The following is a 16,683-nucleotide window of genomic DNA, read 5'->3' as shown; positions in this document are numbered from 1 at the left end:
TTATGTTCAAGGGAATGGACTGCTTTGCAAACTTTAGTTCATTTAAACCTCACAACAACCCTACAAGGTGGCCATTTTGGACTCACATTTTATAGGTGAAGAAACTGAACTCAGAGAAATTAAATAACTTGACAATTTTTATGTAATGAATAAGTATTTGCACTGCGGTTTGAAACCAGAAGTCGACTGGGCTTTAAAAGACCCAGCTCTTTCCTACTGTGCTTCAGGAGGCCCCTGCTTCTAGGTGGAGAGCCTTGCTAGTGGAATAAGAGGGCAGCAGGGAGGCATCTGTTGCCTGGAAGGCAGGGGACAAACCTGGACTTCACCTCCTCTACACGCATGTTATGTTTGTATGGTTACTGACACATATTTCTCATTAACTAAGAGACAGCTTTTCCTAACTCCTTCAAGATCAGATGGTTCCATTAAATTTTGTGATTCTTAGAAGAGCCACCGCCCATCCCATGAAGCCAAAAATAAATGCCTTTTAATAAATGGCAACGCTATGTAAAAATGCAAAAATAGAGGACTACAGTTCTGGTAAAATATGGATTCATTCACAAACACTGAGTGCATTTTCCTGTGAATGCAAAAATGAATAAGGCTTGATTTCTACCATCAAAAAGTTTGCATGGATATGCAGACCTCTCATGGTTTTTGCAATTACTTATAATGTATTGATATTTTGCAAAATATGTTTTTCTACAATGCATTTACCAAGAGCAGAATTCTAACAATTTTCATGCCACCTCTTACTTTTCTCTTGGTCAAAATGAGGATGTTCGATATTTATAATAGCAAAATATATAAATATAATCTGAATGTCCCAAACTGAGAAACTGATTTAATAAGGTGCTATGACTATACAACGGAATATTACATAAAATTAAGAATGTGATTAATGATATATTTACATCATTAAGTAAAGCAAAATCAATAAACAGATAAGTGTGGTATAGCCTGATATTTTGTGAGATATAATAATATAGTTTTAATTTAAGAGATAGACCTAGAAGGATATTCCTCAAAATCCTCATAGCAGTTATCTCTGGGTAATGACAGTATAAGGCATTTTTATTTTCTTCTGTGTGCTTATCTATATTTTCTCCTTTTTCACAATGTTCATGTAATAAAAACATTTTCAGACTAAATTTAATAAAGATTAAATCCTGAAAATAAATGCAATCCTCAATTCTTATTTTCAAATTCAGTTCGAGAAAGTAGAAGGGTGATAGTGTATCCATTAAGGGAAAAAAAATCACAGGAATATGCACATGGAAAATACGTGCTTGGTGAATGCAAATACTCATAATGGAAAATGCAAGAATTCAATTGTCCTAGTTTTTGAAAAGAGCCAATACTATTTTTAAAAAAGTTTCATGTCATTAAAGTCATCAGTTTTTATTATAAAATTATGTAAGCATAAATTATGTTCCCTTATAAAGCATAGTGGAGAGAGCTTTGAACGTCTGTAGAATTAGGAAGACCTGGGTTCAAATACTGACTCCAGCCTTTTACAGTTCCATGAACTTGGGTGAGCCACTTAATATCAGCTTCCCAAACTATAAAATGAGGAAAATACGGCCAATGCTTGGTTGAACACACTGGTCTATTACTGTTTTTGTTATTATTATTTTTAGCCTTCATCACTTAACTGTGAAAAACAACAATGATCTACATTAAAACGGAACTACATAAGGGTTTACACATTAAATGATGCAAGAGGCACCCATCGAGCATAGCCTGCCATATTTTTATTATATAAGCAAATGGATTTTTTCAGTCATTTGGTGACTATTTGATGAATGAGAGCTTTACTTTAGCCCAGCAAAGGAGGTAAAGTGATAAAAGACTTAGTTACTTCCTTCTTGGAGCTCAGACGGTGGTGGGGGACAGATAAGTAAACAGACAATATCCTACAATGGCAACTGCTAGGAAGTGTGGCTGCCCAGCGTATAGGAGCTCCTGGGCACATTGCACACCTCCAGCCAAGCATCATTCATCTTGCACCCTATGGGCACGGCACCTTCACGAGGGCACAGTCCTGTGCCCCCGGGCCAGAGAGGCTTGGTAGGGGTGGAGGTAAAGTCAGAGATGGCTCCCCAGTGGAGGCAATGGTCTACCTGAGTCTTGAAGAACAAGGAGGAGACCAGCAGGGAAGAACATGCAACCTGGGAGAGTGTGGTCTGCCCTCTCCAGGGCCCTCATAGAGGTTGGGATGAGGGAAGGAAGCTGGCCAAGGAGGAGTAAGCACTAAGGCCAGTAAGTGCTGAATAGGACCTACCATGTAATGACAAACTGTTTGGATTTCATTCTAAAAGCAATGGGAGCCACTGAAGGGTTTTAATAAAATATAACTAATAAAAGTACATGACCAAAAAATCATATTTATTTACTTTGTGATTTGGTCATTTGCATTTCGGAAAAGGAGATGGGTAAATCTGTTTCTTTTTTCTAATCAACTGTATTATTTACCAGACAGGAAGTTTTAGCATTTACTATTTTTGGTAGAAATATAATTAAATGTCCTCACTTTGGGGCAATTTAATTAGAAACAATGTCACATTAAGTGCAGCTATTCATCACTGGTGTCTTGTGCTCTGTTTTTGTTGTTAAAGGATAAACAATTCCCACAAATATCACATTGAAACAATAAAAACATGCTGTTTTAATGCCCAACCTTCAAAAGCAGGCAATTATTGAATTAAAATTATACATGGCCAAAACTTCATTGCAGGACGGGGATCAAAGAAGACCATGTCCTTGGAAAGGTTTTCAGTGCCCAAAGCAAAGGCCACTTCAACTCTTTCTTTCATGAACCAGTGCACCCTCAGTGTGAACTGAAAAGAACAAGTCAGTAGATGCAACTGATTGTGTCGTCTGGACACTTTCAAAGGCTTCTGACTGCTGTGTCAGCTTCAAAAGACTCCAGAGACTTTCCCTCCTCTCCATCGCCTGGACTTGACAAGGACAGACTTCTTTTCTTTCAAAGAAAGAAACTGGGGGAAAGACTCACTTTTTATTCATTAATAATTCAGTGCCTTTGGTTTCAATCCTTACTAGGTACTAGGCTTCTCTGGGAGCTGCCAACACAAGGATGAGTACTTATTTAAAACCCAAATCACACATCAAGACTCAGGTCAAATGTGGCTCTCCCACGGAGATTCCCTAGTCATCCCAACCAGAAGTGATCTCCCCAAGCTCTGAACACCTCACCCCTTATTCATCCCTCTCTTATAGCTGTTAGCTCAGGCAGATGACACAAAGAATGTGGAGGTGTGTATGTGACTTTGCCACCTATTACTATGTATTTTAGAAAAATTACTTTCCTTACTGAATCTGTGTCTCTTGTCTGCAAAATGGGGTTATTCATGTTGGAAAGACAGATATTTTTAATTGTCATTTTATAAAAATGGCAACTGAGATTCAGAGAAGTTAAAGTGCTTACCTAAAGCTACAAGGCTATAATCAAAATATTTCCAAAAATCAAAGCCTTGTATATTTTCCACTATACCACAATTACCTCCTACAAAATTATATTTCAATACACACCTGCTTCATGAATCTCTTCCTTTCCAGTATATGAGGAAAACACCTGCCTGGAGAACTTGTACTGTTGTTCTCGAAAATTATTTTGTAAGTAGTCCATCAGCATGACATAACCAGACTGTTGCATTGTAAGAACTTCACAAAAAACAGCCAGCTGGAAAGAAGATAATTTAACATATAATAACACATAATTTAACTGTGTATCTGCTTCAAAGGCATATTGGCAAATGCTTTAAAACAGATATTCTATAGTAAAGCTTAGAAAACAATTCTTTCAAAATTGCTTCAAATTACTTCATTTGTTTGAATTTCCAAGATTACCTGGCTTTCAGAGATGCTAACTGTATCTTTAAAAACAATCCAGTCAACGGTGTCTGTGCAGGGAGGAGATGTCAGGGAGCCATTGTAAGTGTAATACTTGTCGGTTGAGTTTGGCAGAAGGTTCAGCAATGTGAACGGATCCAACACAGCCTGTTTCCCTACAAAGGAATCACACACATCTCAGCTGAAATCCCAACAGGGGAACTTAGCTGCTCAAAGCTCCTATGAAACAAAGACATATGCTTTGGTATGTATTTAATCAGAACTGAAATTTTAAGAACATTTTAGATTTATTTCAAAAATGGTGATAAAACTGGCATACTCTATATTTTCTTGCATATATCCCTACATAGTGCTAGATGCTTTATCATTACATGGGCAAGATGCTGGAGAGATTATTTTTACATATGAAAGATATTCAGAAATCATATGGCCATCTGAATAGATACAGTAAAACCATTTGATAGGATTTAATACCAATTTGTGAAAAAGAAAAACAAAACCTTATTCTGATGAAGATTATCTTCAAAAGTCATAATAAACATCATATTTAAAAATGACTTATTGAAAGTTTTTCCCTTAGTGATAAAGAATGAGACAAGGAATCCTTCTACAATACCACCACTTTTATCTAACATTGAACTGGAGGACTGGGACCATTTATTTACTTTATTTATTTACCATAAGGTAAGAAAAAGAAAAAAAGAGTCATGAAGTTTGGGCAGGAAAAAATGATGTCATCATAATTTTCAAATAACTCAGTTGAGCATGTGAGATATTGAAAATAATTTACAGACTATTAGAACTAATAAGTGTGTTTAGCAAAGTCACTGCATGCAACACCAATATATAAAACTTAATTGCACTTCTATTAACTGGTAACAAACAATAGAAAATGAAATTTCAAACAATATAACATGATAGCAACAAATATCAAATACAAGTAAATCTAACAAGTGATGTGTAAAACATCTATACTGAAGATTTAAAAACTTTGAGAGAATTAGATAAAACCTTAAAATGGTGGGAAATATCATGTTAATGGGAAGTTTCAGTATTGTGAAGATGTTAATTTTCCCCAAGTTGTTTTATGGAGTCAATGACATCTTAATCAAAATTCCAGATGGGTTGGTGTTGGGGTGTGTGGTGTTGGTGTTGTGTGTGTATTAATTGACATTCTGTTTTTAAAATTTAAATGTAACCACAAAAAAAGTTAAGACAATCTTGAGCAATAACAAAGGTAGGGATACCAAGTAGGAAAACCTACTATATAAGGCCATAGAAATCACGATAGTGAGATATTTATGCAAAGATGGAGAACTATGGAAGAAAATAAAGAGTCCGGACACACACATATATGGTTTATGACAGAAAAATTACTATGCAATGAATGATTAACCTTTTCAATACGTACTGCTGTGTCAACTGGATATCCTTATAGAAAAACATGAATCTTTATTCCCTACTTCACACCATAAGCACAAATCAGTTCTAAATAGAGTGTGGATCTAGATGTGAACAGACTAATAAGGCTTTTGGAGGAAAACATAGAAAATTATCTCCATAACGTTAGGGTAGGTTGAAATTTCTTAAATAGCATGCAAAAAGTGTTATTCACAAAGGGAAAAATGATGTACATGATACTCAAGATCTATTTATCAATAGTCACCATGAAGAGAGTAAAAAGGCAGGACAAAGAGTAGAAAATATATTTCAGATTTTATATATATAATAAAAATATTGATTTATTCCTGCTATATTTACAAAGATATATAACTTGTATCGAGAATAGAGAATTCCTGCAAAAAATTGGTAGACCTTTCCTAAGTGTTCCATCTATCTTAGAACCTTGAAACAACCCAGCTAAATCCGTCTCCTTGAAGAGTCCCATTTTCCATCTTGCATCTTTCCAACAGCACTTACCAATGGCACTGCCTTGGCCATTTTGCTCTTTGTGTACCAGTCCTCACTCACATGGGCAGCGATCTGCTTACCAGTGAGATCTGTGTTTAACTTATTTTAACTTACCTGTGTTTAACTACCCAGTCCAGTACATGTCCTCTGCTCTGTCTTGTAGATTTAGGTCATTAAGAAATAGTCCCTGACGCCAATTTAATCTAGCCTAAGTGAGATGGTACAGTACAGAGTAGCAGTATATGAATTATCTGGGGAGCATTAAAAAAAAAATCAATGTCCCAGACCCCACCCTAGGCTGTTTTAATTTAAATCTCTAGTAGTGGGACATGAGCATCTATATTTATTTTTAGGCTATAATTTTAGGTGCGTCTACATGTTTAAAAAAACCATCCCCAGGTGATTCAAACATGCAGCCAGAGTTGAAAACCTTAAGTAGAGTAAAGCTTTTGCAAGACTTTTGTCTTCTTGAACCCCAAATTCCTCATTACAAAATGAAATAACTGGACCGGATGATTTTTTTTTTAACATCTTTACTGGAGTATAATTGCTTTACAATGTTGTGTTAGTTTCTGCTGTATAACAAAGTGCATCAGCTATACATATACATATATCCCCATATCCCCTCCCTCTTGCATCTCCCTCACACCCTCCCTATCCCACCCCTCTAGGTGGTCACAAAGCACTGAGCTGATCTCCCTGTGCTATGCGGCTGCTTCCCACTAGCTATCTATTTTACATTTTGGACCAGATGATCTTAATAGTGTATTACAGCTCTAAATGAAATGAAGATTAGACATATCCAGAAAGCCTCAAGGAAAAAAATTATTTCCATTTAAAAGTTAGTTATTGAATGTTACTTTTTTCTGCAATACAGAAACTTCTTCAGGAAGAAAGAAGCCTGCTAATAAAGTTATAGATAACTGCTTCCAGTCTGCATTTAAGACTAAATCTTAGAAGTAAAAACCTATTGACAGAATTGATAGTGTCATGTAGATACAACCTAAATCGTTTTAATCCATTAGAAAATTCAAGTTACATTAGGCTTAATGGGTTAATTAGTAACTTCTAAAAGTATGTCTTCCTCTCCTCCAATGTCAAGACAAGATTATTTAGAATTCAGACTCAGATTCAAGTTCTCAGAAACTAAGGAAACTATTTTGAATACGTGAATATTTTTCCATTTTCAGATTTATGTTTTTGATACCTAGAAAATTTGTGATTAAATAACCTATTTTTTAATCATCAATGGACTATAATTCTTCCTTTTTCTGATGAAAAAACTTATCTTACAAATGTTCTGTGGAAATGTGGACGTAGAGAATACTAATTTAGTAAGGAGCCAGAAATTGACTCACTGCTAAATTAGGTGGGAAATTAAACGACACCAGGAGACCTAGAAGCCAGAAAAGGAAAAACAGAAGATTTGAATAGGGATGGTGAAATAGATAATTGTCGTGAAATTGGAGAAGAAATTAAAGGGGAAATAATTAAGAGCAAGGGAAAGAATCAGAAGAAAGTTTTCAATTCCTCCTTCCCTCATCTCAGTATAGAATCCATTCTTCCTTCCTCTGCACTTCAATACCACTTATCTAGTCTCTGTTATGGACATGTTAACTATTTCGTACCTTATTTTTTTTGTTATGGATGTACATGTCCTAAGTTTCTTTCTGATATCACAAGATTTGACAATTACAGTGGTATTTTCCAATTGCACCATCATCTTATGAGAAAACTGGACCAAGGTGGGGTTTTTTTGTGGCTTGCAAAAACATGCACCTCATCTGAATAACCTCACTATTAATAACACAAGAGAGAATCACACCTGAGCCAACACTGCTCTATTTGTGATCAGTCATTCACTCAGTGATCCTCTTCCTTTGAACATGAATTAATGGTTAACAAACCAATCAGATCCTCCTTCGTGGGAGGCTGATAGTAGGAGGTGGAAAGATGAGGAGGGTGAGAGACAAGGAGATAAAGACAAAGACCATGGTCAGGCCCAATGCAAGGAAAGAACCATTAAATACTTAAAACCAACTCTTATAACTTAGGACAATGAGACTTTGGATGGGGCCACATCAACACTGCCTGTGAGAATTTTTCAATATACAAATTCCTGGCCTGCATTTGTGATTAGGAAAGCACCACAAATCATTCTGATGAGAACTCCCATTTGAGAATCACTGATGATTTCCCTGGGGTGTGTCTCCTTCTTGCAACTTGAAGGATTTCGACTATCAGTTTTTCCTTTTGTGGGCTCTGCTTGGGGAATATGAATGCATTATCTCTGATTGCTGCAACCGCACCCTCTCTCACCACTCCACGTGAGAGCAATGTCTAACATAGAGTAGGTGTGATGGAAGGAAGGAAAAGAAAAAAGGGAAGAAAGAGGGAAGGAAAGAGAAATGGGTTTGTCTCTTAGGGAGGAATATAGGAAATGGGCAACCGGCCCACACTGTAATAAGGCAGACTTTATCATCTGAATGATGGTTGAACAGTGTTGATTTTTTGTGTCACTCACATTATATGGAGAATATGTGGCAGGATTTTAGCCGCATATTCTCCATATAATGTGAGTTTTGCTGCAGTTCCTGAGTCACTGTCTAAAGACGAGCACTGCCTTCAAGTTCCCAGCAGCAATGGCTGGCAGCCCATGTTGGGAAGCCTACCATTTATGGGGCACCGGGGGTTTTTCTAGACTCTGAAGTAGGACTAAATTTAATCCAAGAACTCTCAAACATTTAACTTTGGAAGGACTTAACTTATTTAGTTTGGACAGATCATGTCTCACAACCATTCAAATCAAACTGACAGGTGTTTCATATGTGCTCTGAAACATGTAACTAATATAAATCTCTACAATATATTAGAACAAACTTTTTGGACAGACAGGTTCTAAAACCTAGCTCTACAACTGTATGGGCTTAGGTGTCCTTGCTGAGTATATGGAAATATTAAGTATCTAGTAGATGGGCTGATAGGCATGGGGGATTTTATTTTTTGGTAAAAGAGGAGAGAAGAAGTTGGTGCATGGGTAGAGAGAGAGAGAAGATAGATAGAGGGCAGACTAGTATGTGTTTCCAGCCAGCCCAGGAGACCATTTGTTCTGTTTCTGAATTAAGAGCCAGGACAGGGCTCCCCTGGTGGCGCAGTGGTTGAGAGTCCGCCTGCCGATGCGGGGGATGCGGGTTCGTGCCCCGGTCTGGGAAGATCCCACATGCTGCAGAGTGGCTGGGCCCATGAGCCATGGCCGCTGGGGCTGTGCATCTGGAGCCTGTGCTCCGCGGCGGGAGAGGCCGCAGTGGTGAGAGGCCCGCGTACAGCAAAAAAAAAAAAAAAAAAAAAAAGAGCCAGGACAGAGGCAGAATGTTGTTAGGGAACCCATATTCCCAGGGAGGGTACTATCTGACAGCAGGCTCTGATGGAGCATCCCCCTCAATGGCTTATAGACAGCAGATATTAAAAAGGAAACTTCAGTCCAAGAACATGAGCAAATTGGTTCTTAAGGTCAGACGACACCTTCCTAGAGACCCCCAGAAACAACTGAAGAGGCCTCAAGAGAGTGGCCAAAGTGCCACAGTTGCACAAATCAGGACTAACAACCAGTGTTAGTATCACTTTTGTGGTCCCACAGGCTGGTGCAAGGCCTGGGAACATTCAGGTTCATATTTTACATCATTTTAAGTTTAGGAATTCAAACTAGCTGCCTTCTTGCAGTCTGCATAGACTCCACTTTCTGACTAAATGAGGGAAAAATTAAGTGTGGCTTATGGCATTCAATGTTGAATTCTGCAATCTAGGCGGATGGAGGGAGATAACTAACAGCTTTATGCCGTTTGATTGCACCTTTCACAAAAAAAAAAAAAAAAAAAGAAAGAAAGAAAGCTGCACTGCAGGAGCTCACCTATGCCTGACTTCTGAAAAGTTTGGTCAATTCAAGTTCTCACATATAATTAACAAAGATGAATCAACCCTAGGCCAGATTTCTGCTTTCAAGAAAAGGATCTATGTGAGTTGTGTTTCTGATTTCACATTTTGCAGCTTCCCGGAGAGGAATAATCCTCCTTTATTGATAACTCAGGACAACATTAATTCTCTGCTTAATAAAAATAAAACAACAATAACAACAGGTTTGCTGTCTCTTGCCCATGTTGTCAAAAGCATTTGCTGTGACAAATGACAAGATCCGTGAGATAGCAGGCAGAACAATAGATACGTATACTGAACCTTGTTCTATGTAAGCATTCACCTTCCAAAAATCTTATCTCATCATATTGGTAAAGCAAAGGACTTATCAAGGAAACCACCAGGGAATACATCTGAACTTGAGTAACAATTCCCTTGTCACTTTAAAATATAAATTTTATAAAATAACTGCTTTCAGATTATAGAGTCTTTTACAGATGTACAATGCAGAGACAGAATAAAAATACGTTTCAATGCATAATGTGATTAGATTATTTTCAATAAAAGAATTAGAAACTTCCAACTTCCTACTTACATTAACGTTTTATGATTTTATGCGACAAAAAGTTCTGATAAATTGTTCTTTAGTGAGAAATGTGTAAATTGTCAAGTGTAAGATGTGAGAGATTGCTCCTCTTTACACATGTCTGCCCTTCCTCCTTGGAACAAGTGATTTTTATAACATTGTAAAAATGCATGTGCATCCAAAGTAAATCTGGAAGATAGAGATTTCTCCAAATAGCTTACCGAAACGACTAACACTCTCAACTCCATCAATAATTGCTTTGTAATCCAAATTTTCTTCTATTCCAACCTGTGAAAGAAGAATGATGTTCTAAAAATTGCATAAAATATTTGACTAATAATTCAATAAAATGTAAAGATTAGTAAATTCTATTTTAAGTATTCAAAAGTAATGTCCTAAACGCACACTTTTTTTTCACAGCGAGTTAAGAATAAACCAAACAAAAACCAGATAATTTTCAGCTTTTCCATTAAGAAAAGGACATTTTAAAATGTTACGATTCACAGTTACTGCTGTATCATGCTGATGCTTTGCAAATAAGCAAATCTTGTAGTGTACGAGTGCACAGATTTGCTCCAGCTGGAAGTGACATATCCAACTGACAAATACAAGAGTCCCCTTTTAAACATACCAGCCAAGAGGTTGTTCTCTTTGAAAATAATCCCCAGTTATCATTCCACTTATGAGCCCTTCTATTTGTTAAAAAGTGTTCTGATATTCCCCATGATTGAAAAGTTAGTGCTAAATCTCTGTATAATGATTACCTCAAATAAAATGGATAAAGCTCTTAACTTCCCTTTTCCTTTAACGGCTTCCTCAAAACTTGAAAATCGGTCCGCATCAAAGCAGTAGATTTGCATCTATAAATGTAACAAAGATGGCTTTATTACATACAAAGACTTCACAAAAAAGTCAGCAAAAAGACGATAAAATAATTTATCAGTTCATTAAATTCTATTTGAAAAATTCTATAAACTATATAATTCTATATTTTGTGAATTTTCAAAATATTTTATCAATTACATGTATACACAACTATCACTTATCCTTCAGTGAAGAAAGAAATACAAAGTTGGACAGGTCTAGAACTGAAATTACCACTTTGTGATGACCAGGGGACACTGAATAACTTACTAGAGCACTTATCAAATGTAATAAATTATCAAATGTTATTTTCACTATTTTGATGGAATTCTTTCAAATATGGTTTCATTCTTTCCTGAATGGACATGCCTTTCTTGATGATCTGAGCTACCAGTTTTGGACATTATTGTATTGTGCTCTACTAACAGTGAAACTCTCAAGAACTCTCTGCTTCTACCTAAAAAATACCAAAGGAGTCATACATTGCTTATTTTAAGTCTCTCCCCCCTGGTGCGAGGCTATCCCTTGTTCCTTTCTACTTCAGTCCACACATCTATCTATAACAGCCTCCACACTCACTTACAAGCTGGTGCTCCTAGTGTCGTGGGCTTGGAAATTTGATAACTCAGGTAGTTTAGACATATAATTAAGGGAAGAGCAGAAAGCCTCTGAAAAGATTAATGTGCAGTTAGGGCTATGGATCAGAGAAATAGCAGGTGTGAAGCAGAGGAAGGCAGTGGCTCCTGCCTTGGGTGGTCACCAAAACCTTTTCAGAGAGAGGATTTCCAAGTTGACCCCTGAAGCATGAGTGGCTTTAAAGTTGACAGATGAAAAAGCAGAAGAGATGAATGTGTGTTCAGGTCAGAGGGACTGGCTAGGAAAAGGCCTCCAGGCAAGAAAGTATGAGAAGTGTGGCAAATGGAAAATAGTTTGTTAGAAGTTCAGTTGAGCACACGTGAGAGGAGAAGAGAGATATGAGGCTGGAGAAGTAGGCAGGGGCCACACAGGCAGTCCCAGCAGTTTGGGCTGGAGGGCAATAGAAGTCCCTGATGGGAAGGGGGCAGGGCTGGGGAGAAGGGGGGAGAGCAGAAGGGATTAAGACTGGAGAGAAACTAGCTGCAGGGACTTAGATACTCAAGTAAGAGACAAAGGTGGTTTGAACCTTTTTCTGACCTCCCACATCATTTAGGGGCAGAACTGAGGCGCTGATTATAGGATGTGAGAGGCCGGAAAGAAAGAGCAGGTCAAGCATACCCGCCAGTTTCCCTGCTTGCACAATTACATGGAGAGTGTTTTGCAAAACAAACAAGATGGAATTCCCTGGCGGTCCAGTGGTTAGGATTCCGGGCTTTCACTACCGTGGGCCCTGGTCAGGGAACCAAGATCCTGCTAAGCCATGTGGTGCGGCCAAAAAAATAAAAATAAATAAAATAAATAAATAAAATAAAAACCATGAATTTTTTTTTTTTTTTTTTTCTTTTTGCGGTATGCGGGCCTCTCACTGTTGTGGCCTCCCCCGTTGCGGAGCACAGGCTCTGGATGCGCAGGCCCAGCGGCCATGGCTCACGGGCCCAGCCGCTCCGCGGCATATGGGATCCTCCCAGACCGGGGCACGAACTCGTATCCCCTGCATCGGCAGGCGGACTCTCAACCACTGCGCCACCAGGGAGGCCCACCATGAATGTTTTTAAAAAATAAAATAAAAAGAAAACAACAAACAAATGACATCTCTGAGAGACAACTTGAGGGGCTTTTAAATAAGAAAAATACATGAGGTTTGGTACACGGATTCTGTATAATTTATTTTGCTGAATCACAGCTTTTGTTATTGTTAAGAGTTTTTCTTGATTTTCACCGTTGTTCTAAGTAGCATTGTGAGAGAGCTAAACTCTCGGAAGTGAGAATGTTATGTGTTTAATGGGTTGACTTTCATATTTTTAACAAACCAAATTTGATAAATATGCTTTTCTTTAAGGATATTGAAAAAATTATGTCATAAACTTGAATGTGCTTCTCCACATTAAAATATTTTTAATCCTTTATGAAATAACTAATTTATCTTATTTTTATTATCAATAACTATTTTGGATTATAAAAGTAATACAGATTTATTACAGGTAATATTGAAAATATGGCAACTTTAAAGGAGAAAAGAAAAGGCACCTATAATGCCATTACCCAGAGAAAATCACTATTAATGTTTTCTTGGTTTCCTTCAATTATTTTTACAATAGCAATAATTCAATCTTTCATTTAATCCTCATAATAACTTTACAGAGATGTGCTACTACTATTATGTCAGTTTCACAGAACAGAAACAGAAGCTTAGGGAAATTAAATAATTTTTACAATGTCATGTCATATAGCTACTAACTAGATGGTGAAGCCAGTATTCAAGCCTCGCCCATTTGACTCAGACTGTACTCTCAGCCACTAATTAGTTTCATGTTTTACAAAATTTGGAATAATAATACTGTGTATATGGGTTCAAGCCCTGGTCAGGGAAGATCTCACATGCCGCGGGGCTACTAAGCCTATGCGCCACAATTACTGAGCCTGTGCTCTAGAGCCCGCGAGCCACAACTACTGAAGCCCTCACACCTAGAGCCCGTGCTCCACAATAAGAGAAGCCACCACAATGAGAAGCCCACGCACCGCAACGAAGAGCAGCCCCCGCTCACCACAACTAGAGAAGGCCTGCGTGCAGCAAGGAAGACCCAACACAGCCAAAAATAAATAAATAAATAAATAATAAAAAAAAATACTGTGTATACTATTTTACATTCCACTTTTTAAAAGCACTTATGATGAACTTTTTCTGTGTAAATAAATTGTTGAAAAACATGATTTTTACAAGATCTATAATAATCTATCATAATGTATTTAATCATTTCCTTTTGTTTCAATTTTTATTATTGTAAATAAGTCTCTCACATAAATTTTTGAGTATGTCCTTAATTATTCTTCAGACTAAATTGCTACAAATTGAAATGTGAATATTGAGAATAAAACATTTAAAGTTCTTGATAAAAACAAGTGAACTGCTTCCCAGAAAGTCTACCAATTTATACTTTCTCCAGACATGTATGAAAGTGTTTACATATTTCACTGCACACACACTATTTATTATAATTACATTTATTTTGCCAATTTTAAATCTGAAAATTTTCTCATTTTAATTTGAAGCTTTTTGATTCTCCAGTATGTTGATAAAAATTTCCCCTTTTATTCCTACTGGGCTATGGAAAGAACTTCATTCATTCACTCATCAGTATTTATTGATCATCTATAATGACCAGACGTGGAAAATCACATATGGGTCTTATTGAGCTTAGGCTAGTGAAGAAGGCAGATATTAACCAAGTAAACAAAATATAGCTGTATAAATTATAAAGGTGATTACAAATGAATCAAATTATATGCTAAATAAAATCCCAATGATTTAGAAAATGAAATAGTAACTAGTGGAACTATTGACTTACCTCCAGTGGATATTTTTGTCCTTCTAAACTATGTTCGGATCCATCAGATGACATATTGCATTTTCCCCAGTGAAAAGTTATCTTGCTTGCTTTGAACACCGTTTCTGAAACTCCTCCACTGAGACGGTAGTCATTAGTGAGATTAATTTCCACTTAAAAAAACAATAAAATTGCATCTAAGTTTCTGAGAATCAAAATTGCAAATTTAACTAAATTTTCATCTATTAAAGTACATTAATAAAATCATTTATTTGATAAATTTTAAAAAGTTACCATTTTGGAAGCTGAACTTTGTAACTCTGCATAGTATACTTAACGTATCCTATTGCCACAAATGTAAAATAAACCTAAGACCTTAACTGCTATATAGCACTAAAAGCAGGAGACAGGCAGTCCACCTGCCCTGTCTGTTTGGTGTTCCAAGATTTGTTTGTTTGGTGTACAAAGCCCTGCTCCCCTAACGCATCAGATGGTAGTGAGGGGATAGTTAAAGGGAGAAGGAACAGAGGGGTGGAAGGAGGAAGTCTTTTCCTGGGGGCACCCCCAACCTTCTCAAGGTCAGCCTGTTTCTACTCTTTAACAGGCTGCTGCTTTTGTCCCATCTCCTTATGCCTCCAAGCATCACTCCAGGCTTCAACAGCTTCAGAACTTCTGTCCTAGACTGTGGCAAGAAAGGCGGGAGACCCATTCCTATTGAAGGGGTTTAAGCCATCTCATGTTTGAACCCTCGGTTGCAACTCTCAGAATCTTAAACTCTCCTATTTCAGTTCTGTAGCAGATACTATCTGACTGTACTTTAGGAGTCATCTGGAGATGAATGATTCTCTGGAGACCCTAATGCAAGATTTCAATGTCTCTCAATCAGATTTAAATAGTCTTTGTTCTATCAAGCAGAAACCACTGTTGGCATTAGGAACAGAATCCAACACATTGGCCAGTATAAAGTCTGCCAAATAAAACATAATTCTTAACTTTTAGGCTGTGCTTTTTTTCCAGTGGACACCAGTCAGCTAGAGATATAAACTTTCATGAATAATAACAATAGCAACAAACACAATAACAATAATGGTCAACATTTATCACTTATGACATGCCATGCATTACACTACTTTACATGTATTAAATATTTGATCCTCACACAACCCTAGAAAGAAGATACCATTACAATCCCTATTTAACAGATAAGGAAATTGAGTCACAGAGAGGTTAAGTAACTTGCTCAAGGTTCCACACTGTGCTTTAAATGGCCAGTAGTGAACCTAAAAAGTGTGGCTCTAAAGATCAAGTGCTTTACCACATTCCACTAAGAAAAATAAAGCAGAGATTACATGCTTTACTGCTTTGTAACATCCTTTAAAACTGGTAATTAAAATGTCAAGATTTGGGACAATATACTATTATGTATTAAATTAATAATATATTATAACATGCAATAATTTTTCAAATTATTCATTCAGCAAATACTTACTGAGTGCTTATTTATCAGGCACTGATGTTGAAAATTCCTACCCTCACAGGACTTAAAATTAAATTACCACATTCAAATAATTATATTACCAAAATATGGAAAACAGAGAAAAACACCACTAATGATAAAACCACACCAACATAGCTACTATTATAGTGAATATTTTTTCTAATCTTTTTCCTATATTTGTTTTTACATAACTTCCTGATATACATATGATTTCATTTAACATATAAGATCAGAAAAACAATACTGTTCACTTTTATAAACTATTTTGTCTATCTGTTGTTTACTGGAATTTTTTATGGTGTTATATTTTGCATACTAAGAAAAAAAACTTAGAGAGTGCTTCCTAAGGATGGTATATAATTTTAAACTTTCTAATAGAAGGGCTAGTAATTTCTTAAAATTCAATTATAGTAGATTGCTTTTTTCACATCCAAATATTGAGCATAGCACAAGGCTGAGCAGACAAGATCAAATAAAATGCCCAAGAAAAAGAAATCCTGATTGACTAAGTGATTAACCAGTGATGGAGTTATTAAATTACAATAGCTATATATTATGTTATCTTTAACAGCTCTTCCAGT

The 16,683-nt window shown here is 36.7% G+C and overlaps 1 protein-coding gene across 3 annotated transcripts in view; it reads right to left on the bottom strand.

Annotated features, from left to right (window-relative positions):
• PTPRZ1 (protein tyrosine phosphatase receptor type Z1) overlaps positions 1–16,683 on the bottom strand; it is a 174,375-nt gene that overhangs the window by 61,124 nt on the left and 96,568 nt on the right. For all 3 annotated transcript variants that reach the window (XM_060108768.1, XM_060108766.1, XM_060108767.1), the window contains exons 4-8: positions 14,626–14,777; positions 11,044–11,139; positions 10,501–10,567; positions 3,871–4,028; positions 3,553–3,703 (exon numbers count right to left, since the gene is read on the bottom strand). In XM_060108768.1, coding sequence (XP_059964751.1) covers positions 3,553–3,703; positions 3,871–4,028; positions 10,501–10,567; positions 11,044–11,139; positions 14,626–14,777 — 624 coding nt within the window. The remainder of the gene's footprint in view (positions 1–3,552; positions 3,704–3,870; positions 4,029–10,500; positions 10,568–11,043; positions 11,140–14,625; positions 14,778–16,683) is intronic.

The sequence above is a fragment of the Mesoplodon densirostris genome, chromosome 9 (genome assembly GCF_025265405.1).
Source record: "Mesoplodon densirostris isolate mMesDen1 chromosome 9, mMesDen1 primary haplotype, whole genome shotgun sequence".
In the NCBI taxonomy this organism is placed as follows: Eukaryota; Metazoa; Chordata; class Mammalia; order Artiodactyla; family Ziphiidae; genus Mesoplodon; species Mesoplodon densirostris.
This window is presented reverse-complemented; position numbering and strand designations above follow the sequence as displayed.